Here is an 18340-nt window from a genome sequence, read left to right on the forward strand (position 1 = left end):
GAAGGAGCTCCAGAGCCCTTCCAACAACTCCAGCCAGGTAGTCTGCAGCAGAAAGCCAGGATGCAGGCTCTGCTCCAACAGCATCCTCAGGCCACACCCGAGCCCCTAGGGCCCCCTCCAGTACTGTAGCCACTGTGGTAGCACATCCACCAGCCCATCCCCTGGGATAATGGGGCTGGCTCAGCTGCAGCCCATGCTTACCCCGGAGGAGAAGATGGCCGGGTTGCCGCTCTCCAGCATGTCCTCCAGCTCCTCGCTGGTGGTGGTCCTGCCAGCTGCAATGACACAACATGGGTCAGGGGGAGTCTTCTGTCCCCAGCAGGAGTCCCATAGTCCCACCACAGGGCTCTGCTGGTCCCATGGCATCTCCCATGAGTGCAATGGAGCAAAGCTTCCAGCCCTAAGAGCGCACCGGGCAGATCAAGGGGCTGCCCTCTCACTGCTCAGCTTTGACACCCCTCTTTTTAAGGGGACTGAGCTGCCAGCTTGGCTCAGCTCACCCAGGAAAGCCCATCTGTTCGTTCTGGTCATGCTGCTCATTCCTGCTGGGCAGCCAGCAGCATCCAGCTGGTGGCTGTGAAGGAGGAAGGATGGAGAGCAGCAAGCCACAAGCAGGGATGCTCTTGGCAAACCCCATCCTAGGCCAGTTCGAGGCCACGAGGACAACAGGCTCAGCTGGGCTGCCCAAGTTTTGGCCCTGCTGCTGTCCTTCCCCCTGTGGCACAGCCCTTTGTGTCCCTGGGATGGGACCTCCATGGCTCCTACAGGAGCAATTCATCCCCACAGACATGCTCCATCCACACTGCTACAGCGCAGAGATGCTGATCACTCCATGGATGGCACTGATCCCCACATCAACTGCGGTGTGTTCCTCAGGCTAACAGCCACATGGGACATGTGGAATTACACCTGAACAGATGGAGATGCTGGGCAAGGCACTGGGACTGCCCAGTGGGATGGGCAGGTGAGCAGGTCACCTGCAGAGAGGGCAGGTGACCCCTCACCAGTGCGATGAGGAGCAAATGGGGCAGTTGGGCAGGAGGAGCTCATGAAGTGACTTCACCAAGCCCAATGAACCCAAAACCAGCAGGGCAGGGCTGGGGTCTGGTGCAGTGCTCCCCTGCACCACGCTGCCTGCAGCCAGTCATGCTGAAAGGGACAACAGCATCCTCCAAGATGAGTCCAGGGCACCTCAGGGTGGAGGAATGGCACAGATCCACAGGCACAGGGAGCCTCCTGTGTGAGGCTGGTCTTGACAGTTACGACCTGTTCATGCCCCCAAACCCCTGAGAAGCCGCTGTTTTGTGTCACAAGAACAACCTGAGCCCCGTCTGTGCCCCGTGGGAGCTCAGAGCTGCACATGAGGGCTGAGCTCTGCCATTGTATGCTCAGGGCTCTCAGGATCTCAGAATCTCAGGATCAGTCACCCTCCCCACCTTCCCCAGCTCCGGGAAGGATCCACAGCCAGTTTCCAGCCACCATTACACGTTTTGGGGTGACAGAGCATCACTACCACCAAGGGTGACCCACGACACCTCCTTGCCAGCCCTTCCTACCTGTTGGCTCCTCACTCTGGGCTGACACTGCCTTGCTTTCAGGAAGGGAGAACAAGGGCTCAAGTAGCACAAATTTACAAACCCTCCTGTTGATGTGCCCAGCTCTGAGCAGTCACTGCCCGAGACAAGGAGCCAGGTGGGCTACTCGCTCTGCCCAGTGCAGGCCCTGGAGACAGCCCTGAGGGAAAGTGGTGGGCTCAGCTCCAGGGGATGCCACGTCTCTCATGGGCAGAGGTGGGACAGGATGCAGGATACATGTTCCCTTCCTGTCTTTCACCACCTCCTCACTGCCTCATTCCCCTAATGCAGAGCACAAGGCTGGTAACAGCTGCGTCGAGGTGAAGGACGAGAGCAAAGACATCACATGGATTAACACCCAGCCAGGCAGTGCCAGCCTGGCCAAGGGCCATGGCTGGTCAGGAAGAACTTGCTTTAATGCTCAGCCAAAGCACAGGGCCCAGAGGCTGCACATCACCCACACTGTCCAGCACAGCACCTGCCATAGAACCACATCACCAACCTGCAGGACCCCAGAGGGTTTCCCATGGAGGCTGCTGCCTCCTGGCCAGGTTTCCTGGTTTGGAAAAGCTGTCATTAGCTCTTCCACAGCAATGAAATCAGCTCAAAGAGTGCTGGGTACCTGCCTGATCTGCTGCCCACATCACCACAGAGCCACAGCACAGCCACGAACTGGAGTGAAAGGACGGAGTCACTGCAAAGGGAGAGCAGCCTGGGGGAACTCTACTGCCCAGAAACTTGGCAAAACACTGGAAAATCCTGAGAATTGGACCTGTGCCTCCCCAGAGAGCTCCAAGGTACATTTGCTTCTTACTTGGCAACTCTAGAAATTAAAGTTTCCTGGGGAGAAGCAGCTCTGCCAACAAGACAAGCAGCCCAGAGCTTGGTGGGAGCTGCAGCACATGGGGAGAAGCAACCTCAGCTCTGAGCTGGCAGGGAGAGAATGGAAAGAGAGAGTGCCCAGGGCCATTGGAAGCTCTGGGACAGGTGGACATGAAGCCACTGAGGAGAATTCCCACCTCAAGGCACAGCCTTTGGTGGGAATGCCCACCTGGATGGAGTGACCGTCCCCATGGACCAGCTCCCAGGGGATGGGGCAGAGTGGCCCCAGCAGGGTGTGAGGGAAGCTCCCAGGGAAGCCTCCAGTGGCACAGCTCTCCCCCACCACCCAGCTGATGCCAGTTTGCCCAATTCTGCACACAGATGGCCTATAAATAGGGAAGACTTGAGGCACCTCGGGGCTGCAGGAGTCCAACACACCGTGGCTGAATTAAAAGGGCTCAGCTGGGCTCCTCGGGCTGGTAATATCCCTCCTTCCAGTGGCAATATCCCTCCTTCCAGTGGCAATATCCCTCCTTCCAGCAGCAGGGCTGCACAACCAACCACAGAGCCACAGCTGGGGCTCGGGCTGGACACACCGAGGCCAAGGCACCTTCCCAAGGCTGGGATCCTCTGTCTGGAGCTGGTTTTTAAGCTCTCATCAGACTCAAATCCCTACAACTCATGGAGAGATTGATAGTGCTGTCCTGTCTGCCCACATGTGAGAGTCACTGATCCACTTGGCCATCCCTCAGCTCAGACAGGTCTGGCACTGCCCAAGCTGGGGTCAGGATGAGAAGGTTTCTGCTACAAAAACCTGCCCAGCATGTCACAAAGTGCCAACAACCTCCCTGGCCCTCAGGGCCCTTCTGCTCATCCTGGGGAGGGGTGGCAGGGCCAGTGGCCAGCACTGTGCCAGCATCTGCACTCAAGATAAATCCTGTGGTCATTCCTGAGATGAAAGTGCCACAGGAACCCTAAATCAGCTCTGGAATCACCTGGGGCAGCCCAGATGAGCTGCCAGGGCCCTGAATCCTCTTGGCTCAGAGTGGGATGCACCCACAGCTCGTTGTTCTGCACACCAGTTCAGCTGGCCTGGCACAGCAGGGTGGGCACCGACGAATTCTCGCAGTGCCCTCGGAGGCAGCAGATGCTTTATTTTTGGCTCCTCAGTCTTACACATAACAAAACTGTTCCAAAAACAAGCAGTGTCTGCACAGCACCTCCACAGCTTCAGCTGCACACCCACCACAGAGAGCTCCTCCAAGCTCCAAATCCAATTTCTCCGGGAGCAAAAACTAATTAGATTTAAGATATAATTTCTCCTAATGGACAAAATGGAGAGGAAAGAAATGAAGGAGTGACAACTCCCACCACAGGCAGTGCAGGGGGGGACACAGCTCCTGGCAGCAGACAGGGGGCACGGTCCAACCACTGCACATCTGTCCTGCTGTCACCAGCCCCAGGACATGGAGCATCCTGCCATCCCTCCACAGTCATCCTGTGATTCCTCCATGGCACCTGTGATGTTGGAGTGCTTGGGAACAGAGCAAAGTAAGTAAGGAAGGGGCGAGGCCAACGATTAAGGTTGAAGTAGAAGCAGTGGGAGAGGGGAGGGGAGGGGAGGGGATGGGAAGGGGAGGGGATGGGAAGGGAGGGGAAGAAGATGGAAAGGGAGATGCAGAAGGAAAGGGGGATGGAGAAGGAGAGGAGAGATCCACTTCATCCCATCAGACATGCTTCTGGTTGGGCAGGGTGATGGTGATGGTCACTGAGGCACAACCTCTGGCACACACACAGACATAGCAGCGCTTACACAAGGAGAAGGGACAGATCCTGAGAGGGCTGTGGGGAGCCCCAGGGGGTGGCTATGGCCCGGGGCAGTGATTTCACATCACCAGCTCTGCAGCTGTCCTATTGCAGAGCCAGGAGCAGATGTGGTGAGGATGGAGGAGCTTGCTGGGCGCTGGGGAGCCCCCCTGGAGCTGCTGAAAACTCCCTGCTCTCACACTTCCAAAACCCGAGTGATTTACTGGCTTTGCTGTCAGAGCTCCCAGCACTTTCTATCTTTGGATCTCTCAGCTAAAAGTGAGAGCTGAGGATTTCGTGGAGCTTTAGTGCAGTCGCCACATCCCAGCTGAGCTCTGCTCCACAGAGCCTGCACAGGAGCCCCCGGAGCAGCCGGAGCCGAAGGCATTGCCTGGGACACCCCAGGCCAAGCAGAGCCCCAGGCCAGGCAGTAAAACCTCCATAAGCTGTTCCTTTTGATGAGCCTTTCTGCCAGGAGAGATTTCCCGCTGTCCGGATGTGGGAATCCCACCTGGACTGTGTAGAGGACTGTGTCGCTCCCCAGCACAACCCCACCCTGCCTCTGCACCTGCTCCACACCTCCATCCCAAAGGGAATGCAGGTCCCTCACTGTCAGGAACTGGGACACCTCCCCTGCATCCTTCACTGCTCCACAGGGAATCCTGAGCAGCCCTTTTCCTGCAGCCATCAGGCTCTGTCAGGCACCAGCAGCCCGGCAGGACAGACAGAGCAAACACAAGTATAACTTGATGTATCTCCAGAATTTAAGTAGAGCAGCAAAGTCCTTCCAAAATCCAGTAGGAGAACAAGGAGAAGGTTTCCTTCAGGTCTGCAACCAATCAGGGATACGGGTGAGTCCTCCCAAATCTCCTCTCTCAGAGGAAGGCACAGGGATACCTTAAATTCCTGTTCACATGACAAGCCACCCCTCAGCTGTCACCTGCAGGATGACGTTGGCTGATGAATGAGTCAGGCAGCTGGAGCAGTGACACATCATCCTGCTTTACAGCAAACTAGCAAGCTCTTGTTGAGCCTCGTGTCAGTCAGCCTTCTCATCCAGCCACCCTGGGACAGCCCTGTTACTATTATACATCAGAAAGACTAATTTTAACAGAGGCTTGCACAGCTGAGTCTCCCTCGAGCCCTCCACAGAAACCCCACAGCACCCAGATTTCCAGGCATCCCAGCCCATGAAAGACATTCCCACAGGAGACCACCAAGGACACCACTCTGACTCACAGACCTCCTGTCATCATTCACACTGAGTTGTTGAAAGGAAGAAAAACATCCATTTGGTTGTGAGATTAAAAAAAAGGACTAGGATTCAGATCCTTCCATTCCGAGCACAAACCCCACGACGCCTCTGACAATGAGATTATTTACAAAAATCTCTTTAAATCTCTGCATGCCCTGACTTTCCCCTTGCTTATTCTCCTAATTACGGTGGTGACATGGTTCTTCCTTGCTGGGAGATGATCCCATTGCTCTAAAACTATCCAGGTATCACTGACTGCCCAGCAGAACCATCAGGAGAGTGTTTTGTGGACAGGCAGGACCAGACTTATCCTGGACGATGGGCTCTGGATGACTCAGAGAGATCATAGTGCCACGGTGGTGTCACCTGGGTGAGGTGTCACCAGCCTCAGAAGTGTCACCAGGGCCCCTCCCTTGGACAGAAAACAACATTACTGCTGCTAAGAGCCATCAGGTCCTGGGTTCTGGGAGGTGCCTGGGGCAGGCACTGAGGCTCCTGCTCCTCCTGGGCAAGGCAAACCGCTGGGAGCAGGGAGTGCTCCCATCTCAAGAGCTCCCTTCTCTGCTTTCACGTTTAGCCCACTTCAGCCACGATGAAGAGCACCCCGAGGAAGGGCAAAGCACACATGGGAGGCAGGAATTCCCATGAGCTCCTTCGAATTAAAACCGAGCTGCAAACAAGGAAGATATTCCTCTCCCTGTGCTCCCGGCGCTCTCTCCGCAGCATTTCGGGATGTGCTTTGCTGGATGTGCTTTGCCACTGAAACTCAAGGTATCACCCCCTGCCCATCTCCCACAGGAGCCGTGTCCCAGTCACACCCATGGGCCCCTCTGCCCCCCTGCGTTTTCCAGGGAAGCTCTACCCAGTTGCAGGAGCAGTTCTGATCCATCAGGAGCCAGTGTAGGATGTGGACTCATGGCACACACAGCCCAGCTGTGTTCCCGCTCCAGGTTTACTCACTGATCTCCAGCTGCCTCTGGATCCTGCCCTTGCAGCGCTCCCGGTAGTCGGTCTGCGTGGCGTTGTACTCGGACATCACCTCCACGAACTTGCGGGACAGTGTGGAGTGCTGTGGAGGGGAGAGGAGGAGAGAGGGGGGTGAGGGTCCTGCAGGAGGGGGAGCCCTGCCATCCCCATGCCAGGGAAGGCTCAGTCCTGAGCACCCCCTGCACCTCCAGCCACCCCAAAGGCATTTCCAGCCCAAACGCTGCTCTGGAGAGTGTGACAGAGCACTAAGGGGGAGGTGGCAGCAGGTGACACCCCTCAGCCTGAGCACAGCCTCCAGCCCCCAGAGGACACCCTGGGGTGGTTGGCAGCACCCCCCTCACACCACTTGTGCCCAAGCAAACTGGAGCTGAGGCCAAGGCTGCTCAAAGTTACAGAATCACAGAATCATTTTGGCTGGAAAAGGCCTCTGAGATCATCAAGTCCAACCTGTGCCCTGATCCCCACCCTGTCCCCCAGCCCAGAGCACTGAGTGCCACCTCCAATCATTCCTTGGACACCTCCAGGGATGGGGACTCCACCAACTCCCTGGGCAGCCCCTTCCAATGCCTGATCATCCTTTCCATGGAGAAATTCTATCTGATATCCAGCCTGAACCTCCCCTGGAGCAACTTGAGGCCGTTTCCTCTTGTCCTGTCCCTTGTTCCCTGGGAGCAGAGCCTGACCCCCACCTGGCTCCAACCTCCCGTCAAGGAGTTGTAGAGAGTGAGAAGGTCCCCCCTGAGCCTCCTTTTCTTCAGGCTGAGCCCCCCCAGCTCCTTCAGCCACTCCTCATATGACTCTCTAGACCCTTTTCCAGCTCTGTTGCCTCTCTCTGGACAGTCTTTGCCCATCATGAGAACGGTGACTGCCAGATGTGCCTGGTTGCACCAGCACCCAGCCGTGTTGGTGCAGGTCTTGTCACACCTGGAGCAGCCCCAGCCAGCACAGCCCTCCTTCCAGGAGACAGCACTGGAGACATCTCGAGGATACACTTGGATTTGCTCTGCAGCTACTCTGAGCCAGCAGCAGCACAGTATTTATGGCACAGCCTCAGCCTCAGCTCATCTTCTCCCTCCTCCACCTCAAACCTCACACGAACGCACCCGACAGCTCCAGCCTCTGCTCCAGAAGTGCTGGCCCAGAGCAAGGTCAGAACAGCTCCTGAGCATCTCAGCCCAAAATCCAGCAATGCCATGACATGCCATCCAAGCGACTGCCTTTCCAAAACTGTTTTTCCTAAAATCCACTTCATTCTCATTCAGCTGAAAACTACCAACCTATGCTGATCTGCAGTCAAATATAGCCTGGGTGCTGAGTGACACCCTTCCTGCTCGCCAGCACACCACGCCACACCTCTTTTGCTTCAGAAGTTATTTAACTCAGTGTTTATTTTCTCAGATTGCTATTTTATGTTCCCACGGGCATCCCACATGTCTACAAAACGCATTTGATTTTTGAAGGAACACAGAGTTTCATGCAAAATGGGCTGGAAAAAAAGCACTTGAGATGGCTTTCAGTTATTAAATAAAGCTACCTGAATATTCACAGCAAATCAAATGCATACCAAAATGTACCTTGTGTTTGAAAGAAACTCATTAAACAGAAAATACTAACTTCAGTTAGGAAATGGGGTTGTTTCACCCAGGGCCAGCAACTCTTCACTCCTCAAATGTGGGGAAGGTAGCCCAAGCCAGAGAAGCTGTGGTTGTCCCATCACTTAAAGTGTTCAAGGCCAGGTTGGACAGGGTTTGGAGCAACCTGGGCTAGTGGAAGGTGTCCCTGCCCATGGCAGGGGGTTGGACTGAATCATCTTTGAAGGTCCTTTCCAACCACAGCAGAGCTCTGCCCATGCTGGGTCCCTCCAGGAAGGACAGCAGAGCTGCCTGCAGGGGACTCGCTGCTCTCCTGCTACTGCACCATCCTTTGGTTCTGCTGTGCCCCAGCAATTCCCTGTCCCACCTGCCCTAGAGACAGGTGGGCCTTTCCCTTGCCCCAGCTTTGCAGAGTGTGGAGCTGGGGGGTGCTGGGGTTCCAGCTGGGAGCTGCCTCTGCAGAGGTGATCTGTTATCATCACTGCCATATCGATCCAGCACCGACTGCGGATGGGAGAGCAGGCTCTGCGAGTGGCTTCTCAGACTGAGAGGGAGATAAACAAACTATAAACACCAGAACTCTTTCAGCACCACTGCAGAGTGTGGAGAAAGCAGGACTTTTACTGAGCTGTGTGTGTGCAGGACCCCCGTGAGAGCCGCAGATCCACATCTGGATCCCACCCCAGGTGATGAAGAGCAACAGTGGCAGCTCCTGTTGCCTTTATCCCTTTAATAATTTGCTAAACCTCACTCCTGGCTGCAGAGCAAGGCTCTGAGATGTTTTGTCTTCATCCACATCCCCCAGACCAGGCACTGCAGTGACACAGGGGCAGATTCCAGGCTGGAGCAATGGCTGCATCCCCCCGGGGTGCTCTCTCACCAAAGCATCACCAGAAGGTAAAAAAAACTACAAAGCAACCTTGCACGGTGGGGCAGGAGACAGAGCTTCACTTAGAGAAGGCTGTTCTATAGCCAAGCACAGCCCACCTCTCCCAGCACCTCCTGGAATCCCTCAGCTGCCAATTCCTGTCCTCCTGGTGCCAGAGGGCAGAGACTCACCTGAGTTTTCCTTATCCGCAGGTCAGCCGATGACCTGTTCAGTCCTTCCTCTTGTTCAATACTCTGCTCAATACCTGGTAGGGGTAGAAGGACACAGATTATTTTGTGCTGTTTGGAGAAGAATCACAGAATCAAGAAGGTTGGAAAAGACCTCCATGATCATCAAATCCAAACTTCGACCTCATGCCCGCGAAAGCACAGCACCAAATGGCACATCTACTAACTTCTGAACACTTCCAAGAATGGTGACTCCACCACTTCCCTGGAGAGCCTGTTCCAATGCCTGACCAAAGGAAAGGGATTGTTTGGCAAAGGGACTGTGAAAGACTGAAGCCTTTGGATCGAGGAGTTCCCAACTCCTGACTCCGGCCTGACATTCAGCCTGGGCTGGCAGCAAAGCCCCATTTCATGACTGCAAAACACCTGGTGCCTGGCCACTGGCTGAGATTTGGGGCTGTCAAGGGCAGCACTGTCATTCCCAGGCAGGTGAGCCAGGATTTCCATACAAAACTGATACGATGCCCAGGTCAGTACTCAAACCAAATGGAGAGCTGTTCTGCCCAGCGACTCAGGAGGAGGAAACCCAGAGCTAAAATGTCTCTGCAAAGTACCAAACCTCAAGACTTCTCCAGGGACCCTAAAAATAGCAGCTCCTCCAGCTGCCCAGCCTGGTACAGGGAGGACTCACCAGGCTGGCAAAAATGCACTTCACCATGCTGAGCAGCCCTGCAGCAGGGCAGGGATCTGCCCCTTTAATTATGCAGCTAATTGAGATGAAGCCCTCACTGCCCAAAGCCCATGAATCATGTCAGGGAGGAGCAGTGCCCCATGTCCCACCATGGTTTGGGCAGGGAGAGGGCACAGGACTGCAGGGCAGGAGGGTTGGCACAGATGAGGGCAGTGCAATCTTGCCCCATCCCTGGAACTATCCAAGGCCAGGTTGGACAGGGCTTGGAGCAGCCTGGTCTAGTGGAAGGTGTCCCTGCCCATGGCAGTGGGGTGGAACAAGATGGTCTTTAAGGTCTCTTCCAACCTGAACCATTGCATCCTTTAGGATTCTATGAAACCTTCTCCTCAAGGCCAGCTCAGGACCTGCTAATTCAAAGACTTAATTTCAGGGACTTATAAAGCCTAGAAGGAAGCTCCCATCAGGAGGCTGGCCAGCCTGCAGGTACACACATCTCCATGTAAACCACCAGGTGTGAGCTGGTGGCATCCCCTCAGTGTGGCTGAAGACCCCATTCCCAATGCTGACGTCCCACAGCTCTCTGAGCCCGGCTGTTCCCAGCACCTTCCCCACTGGAGCAGGTCCCTCGAGCCCAGCATGGGGCAGGTTCCTCCTGCAGCAGAGGCTCCCCATTCCCTGGAACTGCCCCCTCAACCTCCAGCACAGCTCAGTGTATTCCATCAGCAACTGGGCTTCCTTCACCCTCGTCACAAACCCATTCCCAAGGAACAGTATTGGCAAACACTGGGCATTTATGATAATTAATAAAATCACATTTTCCCAAGAAGCTGGTAATTAGAATTAGCCCCTGCATGAGCAATATCTGGCCTGAAGAAGTCAGTTTGTTGTCAGCAGATGTTGTTTTGGATCAGTCCTGACTGTTTTCTGTCATTGATCATGCTGGCCACGAGGCGATTTGGGACAAAGCACAAGGACTAATCATCCTCTGCTCCAGGTAAACATGGTACCAGGGAGTCTTTTCTGGAAGCAGAAAACAGGAGTTGAAGCCTGTCCTGCAATCCTTCAGGCTCTCAAAGCCTCTTAAAAAACACCAAACAAAACACTAATGGAAAAGGATTTTTGTTTTGCCATGGGACAAGCACCAGCTCCTCTCCCACCCTTCAGACAGCCAGGTCTCCTGCACCAATCTCAACCAAATCCCACCCTGGTGTCCAAGACTACCAGAGACAAATCCAAGCTGCACCAGAGTGTCCTCACTGACCCCCCGAATCCCTGGAGTCCAGTCATGGAATTCTGGGCTCATCTGAGTGCTCCAGCACAACCCTGTCCATCAGCAGGCTAACACTCACGTTGTTCTCACTCATTGTCAGACAGACTGACTGACTGTTCCAGTGGTGGAAACTGAAGGTCATGTCCTGCAGCACGTCCCACAGCAGCACATCTTCACCCACCCAGCCCTGGAGCCCCCCCTTTGGCTGTGCCAGGGGTTTGCCCAGAGCCCAACACCTGCCAGTGGTGGTGGCACAGGACTGGCTTGGACGCCACCAGGTGCTCGTGGCCCCATTCCCTCATCTCCATCCTGGGAACAGGGCACAAGGGGGCAAATTCACAAAGGGCAAATAAAAGCAGCTGGAGGGTGCAGGGGGAGGGAAGGTGATGCCCATCCCTGGGTGCACCCCCAGGATAGGAGTGCTCTGGGCAGAGCTCCACAGCTCCATCACGAGCCAACACTCACTCTTTAGCTTGGAGCGCACTTTGTTCGCCGTCTTCTTTATGTCAGACATCAGCTCTTCCAGCTCCTCCTTCGTTTCTGGGGAGAGAGGAAAGAGCAACATGGATATGTTGGAGACACTGCAAAAATCTGCTGCCTGGCCCTGCAGTGTGTGGAGATCAGAGCTGGGAGCACTCCCACCCCCTGCCTGGGAGCACTTCCACCCCCAGACTGGGAGCACTCCCACCCCCTGCCTGGGAGCACTTCCACCCCCAGACTGGGAGCACTCCCACCCCCTGGACTGGGAGCATTTCCACCCCCAGACTGGGAGCACTCCCACCCCCTGGACTGGGAGCACTCCTGCCTCCAGACTGGGAGCACTTCCACCTCCAAAGTGGGAGCACTCCCCCCACCTAGACTGGGAGAACTCCCACCCATAGACTGAGAGCATTTCCACCTCTCACTCCACGCTGGACTCTCCTCACAGTCCTGAGACCCCCCTGGAGCTACCTCCAGCTCTGGGGTCCCAACTCAGGACAACAGGGTTAAACTGAACAAGGGTAGGGTCAGGTTGGACATGGGGAAGAAATGTTGGACCACGAGGGTGGTGGGCCCTGGCACAGGTTGCCCAGAGAAGCTGTGGCTGCCCCATCCCTGGAAGTGTCCAAGGTCAGGTTGGACAGGACTCGGAGCAACCTGGGACAGTGGAAGGTGTCCCTGCCCATGGCGGGAGGATTGGAATTCAATGGTCTTTAAGGTCCCTTCTAACCCAAACCATCCTGTGAGTCTGATCTCATCCAAGTTCCTCTCCCAGAAACCAGCATGTCCTTGATGGAGCCAGGACGTGCAGCTGTGCCCCACAGCGTCCTGTGCTCCAGAAACTGCTGGACCCCCAGACACAGCAGGGCTGGAGCAGGGGCACATCCCTGTGCCCAGCATTCCAGTACTCATCTGTGCCCTGCCCTCCCTGCTGCCACCCCAACGCTCCCTCTTGATTTTGATGAGATCAAGACTTAATTAAATAAAACATTGTTTAATATAGATGAGGCACACTGACTGAGTCACGTCAATGGCTCCAATGCCAGCTGCCAGTCACAGGCATAATTAGAAAATCCTGATGATGGCAATGTGCTGGGGGAAGGTCCCATCGTACCAGAGGCTGTACACATTCCTGACCCAGAGCTATGAACTTCAGCACTATTGGGAAAAGGAGAAAAGGGACACATCTGTGAATTCCTTCACCCCCCAATATTTGCTAGAGAATGAGCACAAATGCAGGGACAGGAAGAGGATATTTTCAGTTTGAGTTCTCATTTAAGTGACTAATTATCTATTTTTTTCCCATTCTTGAAAGAACTTGTAAAAATAAGAAGTAAATAAATAAGAAGAAATTATAATAATAAGAAATTAATAATTGTAATAATAAGGAATTAATGATTGTTTCTTAATAAAGCAATGAACCAGCCTGGGCTGAGTAACTCCCTGAAACCATCCAGGCTGGGGAAGCAGACAAGGACCCAGGACTGCCATGAACAAAAGGGAGTTGGGACTGTCCACCTGGAAAGCCAAGGGAGTTCCTACTGCTGCCTGCGACTGCCCTGCAGGAGGGTGGTGAGAAGCTGGGGCCAGGCATCCTGCTGGTCCTTGGAAGTGACCTTCAGCTTCCTGCTGAAGTTCCAGGGTGCACAGGGACAGGACAACCAGTGCTGGACCAAGCTGGGACAGCAAAATGCAAATTAGATATTGGAAAAAACAACGGTCATGAAGGCAGTCAAATACTGGACCCAGAGAGGCTGCGGGACATCCTTCCTTAAGGATATTCAGTATGTGGCTGAGCAACCAGATCCAGTGGACTTGCTGGAGGGGCCAGGGACCTCCAAGGCCCCTTCTCATCCATATCCCCTTCCCACCCATATCCACCCTCGATCCTATTAAACAATTTCACATAACTCACTGCCTTGTACTTTCCCTTCTCCCTGTTAAACTGGGCTGAGGGATTCTCCCTCTCTACTCTGCCCTTGTGAGACTCTACACTGCCCTTCAGTGTTGCCTCCAGAATGGGGGCCTCCAACATAGGAAGGACATGGAGCTGCTGGATAGAGTTCAGAGGAGGCCACAGAGATGTTCAGAGGAGGCCACAGAGATATTCTGAGGACTTGAGCCCCTCTGCTCTGAAGCCAGGCTGGGAGAGCTGGGGGGGTTCAGCCTGGAGAAGAGAAGGTTCCAGGGAGACCTGAGAGCCCCTTGCAGGGTCTAAAGGGGCTCCAGGAGAGCAGGAGAGGGACTGGGGACAAGGGATGGAGGGACAGGACAAGGGGGAGTGGCTTCTCACCGTCAGAGGGCAGGTTTTAATTAGACATTAGGAGGAAATTCTTCCTTGTGTGGATGGGGAGGCCCTGGCAGAGGTTGTCCAGAGGAGCTGTGGCTGCCCCATCCCTGATAGTGTTCAAAGCCAGGCAGGACAGGGCTTGGAGCAACCTGGACTAGTGGAAAGTGTCCCTGCCCATGGCAGGGGGTGGGATGAGATGATCTTTAAGGATCCTTATGATCCCATGATACGCTGCCATGATGTTGCCACTGAGGATGCACAGGGTAGGTAGTGAGCACAGTCCTGTGGTGGCCACTCAGGATGGGGACAGGACCACACAGAGGGATGCAGGGGACAGGGAACGGGAGCTGGGTGCCTTCCTCAAAATATTTCCAACTGAGCAGCAGAGAGAACTCTCCTTCTGGCTGGCTTTGAGTCACAGGCCGTGTGAGGATTACTTGGCGGCCTGGCAGGCACAGGCTGCCCAGACAATTATTTTCACATCCACGGCGTCTGTTTAAGTGACTCACTCAGATCTATTTAACCATTCCCAGAGAGTGACATCCAGCCACGGGAAGCTCAAGTACCACAACACTGTCACGCTACGGTCGGTGTCACCCCACGCCAGAGCGGCACTGAGGGGGGAGAGGGGATGTTTCAGGGGATGGGTCAGGCTCCCCACATCCCACAGCCCACCTGGAATGTCTGCTCTGCTGCAGCGGGAGCAGGGATGTCCCCATGGCCACCAGCACGTGGGGCCACGTCCCTGGTCCCCGCTGGGAGGGAGGAGGAGGCTTTGGTCCAAGGTCAAGTCTTGTGTCCCCGAGAAGCCCCAGGGCCTGCTGTGACCTTGTCCAGGAGGCAACCCAGGCAGTGCAGGGGAGGCAGGGGTGCAGGCAGGGGTGCGGGCAGAGGTGGGAGCTCTTTCTCCTTCCTCTGCCAGCAGCAAATGGGGCACCTGTCTGGCAGACAGCAAACACCCAGCCCAGGCTGGTAACACTGCAGGCAAGCACACAGGAGCGGGTAGGCAGGAGTAGCAGGCAGGCAGGCAGGAACAGGCAGGTAGGAACAGCCAGGCAGGAGAAGCAGGCAAGCAGGAGCAGGTAGGAGCAGGTAGGAGCAGCAGACAGGCAGGAGCAGGCAGGAGCAGCAGGCAGGAACAGGCAGGAGCAGGCAGGAGCAGCAGGCAGGAACAGGCAGGAGCAGCAGGAGCAGCAGGCAGGAACAGGCAGGAACAGGCAGGAGCAGCAGGAGCAGCAGGCAGGAGCAGGTAGGAGCAGGCAGGAGCAGCAAGCAGGAACAGGCATGCAGGCAAGCTCCATCAGGAGCAGGCAGGTGCAGCAGGCAGGTAGGCAGGAGCAAGCAGAAATGGGCAGGAGCAGGCAGGAGAGCAGGCAGGAGCAGGTAGGCACAGTCCTCCACCCCTCACAGTGAAGGGCAGGTGCTGTCCCCCCCCGCTGCAGCTCCCCTGGGTGTCACAGTGACGTGACTCTGCTCACAGGGTGCTCAGCCTCGAGCTGCCTCACTCCTTTTTGGGACTAAGAAATCTTTACCTTTGCAACCTGCAAGTCTTTACTGACAGCAACCAACCAACGTCATCGAGAAAGGCACAATTCCAAACTAATTTCCAGTTGAGTTACCTGGCAAAGCTGGGAAGAACAATCTTTTTGGCAAAGACTTAGTTCTTTCAATAAAAAAAATGAAAGAATATCCTGAGCACAGTTCCTTGAAGGAAATGAAAAAAAAATAAATAAACCTTTCTTGTTTATCTTGGCACTTCCACTTACTGAATGTTGAGTATTTTTTAAAGGTGAATGCAAAGAGGAAGCACAGACCTGGAAGCCCCACAATGATCTGGTGTCTGGAAGCAAACCATAAGGAATCCTTTCTAGGGATCTACAGAGTTGGCTGAAACATTTTCCACAGTGTTTCATGGCCTTAAAGCAGTACAAATGAAACCTGTTGTAAAAGCCACCAGGGAGGAGATTGGCTAGAAAGGTCCTGTACCTGGGTCAGGGCAATCCCCCGTACCAGCACAGCCTGGGGGATGGATGGATGGAGGGATAGAGGGATGGATGGAGAGCACCCTGTGGAGAAGGACGTTCCAGCTGAAGTTCCATTTGCCAAAAGACATTTGGGACATCAGTGACCTCTGTGTAGTCCTTCAGTTCCCAAAGGCTGACGTTTATTCTTGGAAACAGAGCTCAGAGCCTGACATTGAAACTTATTTATTCAAGCTACGGAAAACAAGAAGAAAATCATCAGACACTGACTCAACCCTTCCCGAATTTTCTTGTTTTTTCAGCTCTGCTCAACACAACCATCTGCAGCAGGTGTGACAGAATGGGGAGCAGGCAGAGGGGGGACAGGAGAGAGCTGCTCCAAGCAGAGCTGGGGCTGTCCCTTCCACAAAGAAGCGACACAAGGAGCTCCAGCTGCCTGCTGAGCTGCAGAAACAGGACACGGCGAGGTCGTCCATCTGCCTTCGCCAGGAGCGAGGGCACGGGAGACATCCAGTGCCATCAGGAAGGACCAGCAGCCCTGGGATTTTTAACTTCCTGCATGCCAGGAGGGACAAATCTTGCTTGAGGTGCAGCAAGGAGAGACACTGCCAGGGTTCAAGGTCAGTGCAAAATGTCACTGGGCTTTTATACAGGAAGAGAACAGAGATGATGCACAGAAGGGACTGAAAAGCTTTAGGGATCCCCTGGGAGGAAAAGTGTTCCCTGAAACGCCTCGTCTGTCCACCTGTGTTTTGTGGTGACCCACAACAGATTAAATTGTAGTTTTTGACTTTTGACATCCACCACTGCCCTGCACAGCCTGTGCCAGAGCTTAACCACCCTTTCAGTGAACACATTTTCCCTAATATCAAACCTAAACCTCCCCTGGAGCAACTTGAAGTTATTTCCTTTTGTCCTGTCCCTTGTTTCCTGGGAACAGAGCCCGACCCTTCCCCTGGCACCCCCTCCTGTCAAGGAGTTGAAGAGAGTGAGGTCCCTCCTGAGCCTCCTTTTCTCCAGGCTGAGCACCTCCAGCTCCTTCAGCTCCTTCTGGTGCTCCAGCCCCTTCCCCAGCTCTGTTCCTTTCCCTGGACACGCTCCAGCCCCTCAGTGTCTTCCTTGTTGTGAGGAAGACAAAATTGATCCCAGGACTTGAGGTGCCCCAGCAGTGCCCAGCACAGGGGGATGGTCCCTGCCCTGGTCCCACTGGCCACACTTGCTGACAACAACAGCTTCTCCTGCAGCCACTTGCTGGCTGTTTATGATCCAGCAGCACAAATGAGGGGATCACAGTGCTCCCACCAAATGACTGTGGTTTGGTGATAACCCTGTGCAAGGAGCAGAGCTGGTGCAGTGTAGTGCCTTGCTCCAGTTTCTCCGTTTTCAGAGAAAGTTGGATTTCATTTTTTCCCCAATTAACACTAAAACATCAGTTTGCAGACAGTGAGGGATGAAGGAGGGTCATGTAAATGACCTCATGCCTGGACACTGGTGTGAGCTTGAACCCACAGCTCCCAAAATCTGCTGCCCATCCTGCCTGCAGCGGGCTCGGGGAGCTTCCTGCCAACACACTCAGCAGCAAACCCGGACCCACAGCTCATCTCCAGCATCCTCAGCCCAACACATCCCACGCCTGTATTCCAGCTTACAGCTCCACCGGAGCAGCTGTTGGGAAAGCGGGAGGTCGCTGAGCTGGCAGGAAGCAGCAAGGATCAACAGCTCAAAGCAGGGGGAGTTTAGGAGATCTTTTAATTAAAAGCAGGCAGCGGACCTGATGGAAGCTCTGATGGAAGCACAGGATCTGGTGGGCGCTGCAGGCGGCTGCACCCCCGGGGACTCATCCCAGCTCCACGAGGGGCACCCAATTAAGGCAGCAAAATTTATGTGAGCGAATGGCTGCGGATGCTGCTCCCACCTGCTGCAAATGTGCCCATCTGACAGAGCCCTGCAGCATCGTCCCCAGGGTTTGGGGATGTTCAACTCTCTGGGAGAAATCAGCTGACTGATGACCAAACGCTCCTTCCCTTGCCATGCTCTCCTCCAAGCCCTTCCATCCACCCCGTTAGCTCCAGGTTGGCACTGAACACCACCACAAGCACACAAGTCCCTCTACCACCCGCTCCCATCCCACCTGGAGCCACACACAAACCCCCATCGGCTGCAGGATGGACAGAGGACACTTGGGATGCAGTGCTGGGGTTCACAGCAAAGCCACCCCAGGCCTCCCACGGGCACTGAGGGCACAGGTACCAACTAAAGCTCCTCAGCTCTATTTTTACAACACAGACGGCACTAACTGTCTTAGCCTCCTTTAATTCTCCTGATCAAATTCCACTTCTAATACTCCATTTATTTTTCCCAGAAGCAAGGTCGGGTTAATCAGTCAATAATTACTCAGCTCATTCCCTCTCTCTTTAAAAAAGCTCCTTGTGCCTGCCAGGTATGCCAGGAATTATTGGAAATCAACACAAACGGCAAAGGCACCACCTTACTCAGCTCCTGGAAAACTTCCCAATCAATACCTTCAGGTAGCCT

General features: G+C 54.7%; 1 protein-coding gene across 1 annotated transcript in view; it reads right to left on the reverse strand.

Moving 5' to 3' along the window:
• STX1A (syntaxin 1A) overlaps positions 1-18340 on the reverse strand; it is a 66191-nt gene that overhangs the window by 5634 nt on the left and 42217 nt on the right. Inside the window, exons 4-7 of the mRNA XM_039389271.1 lie at positions 11519-11593; positions 9096-9169; positions 6418-6526; positions 202-275 (exon numbers count right to left, since the gene is read on the reverse strand). Of these exons, the coding sequence (XP_039245205.1) occupies positions 202-275; positions 6418-6526; positions 9096-9169; positions 11519-11593 (332 nt within the window). The remainder of the gene's footprint in view (positions 1-201; positions 276-6417; positions 6527-9095; positions 9170-11518; positions 11594-18340) is intronic.

The sequence above is a fragment of the Pipra filicauda genome, unplaced genomic scaffold, assembly GCF_003945595.2.
Source record: "Pipra filicauda isolate LSUMZ 115617 unplaced genomic scaffold, ASM394559v2 scaffold71_size5581439_pilon, whole genome shotgun sequence".
NCBI classification, from domain to species: domain Eukaryota; kingdom Metazoa; phylum Chordata; class Aves; order Passeriformes; family Pipridae; genus Pipra; species Pipra filicauda.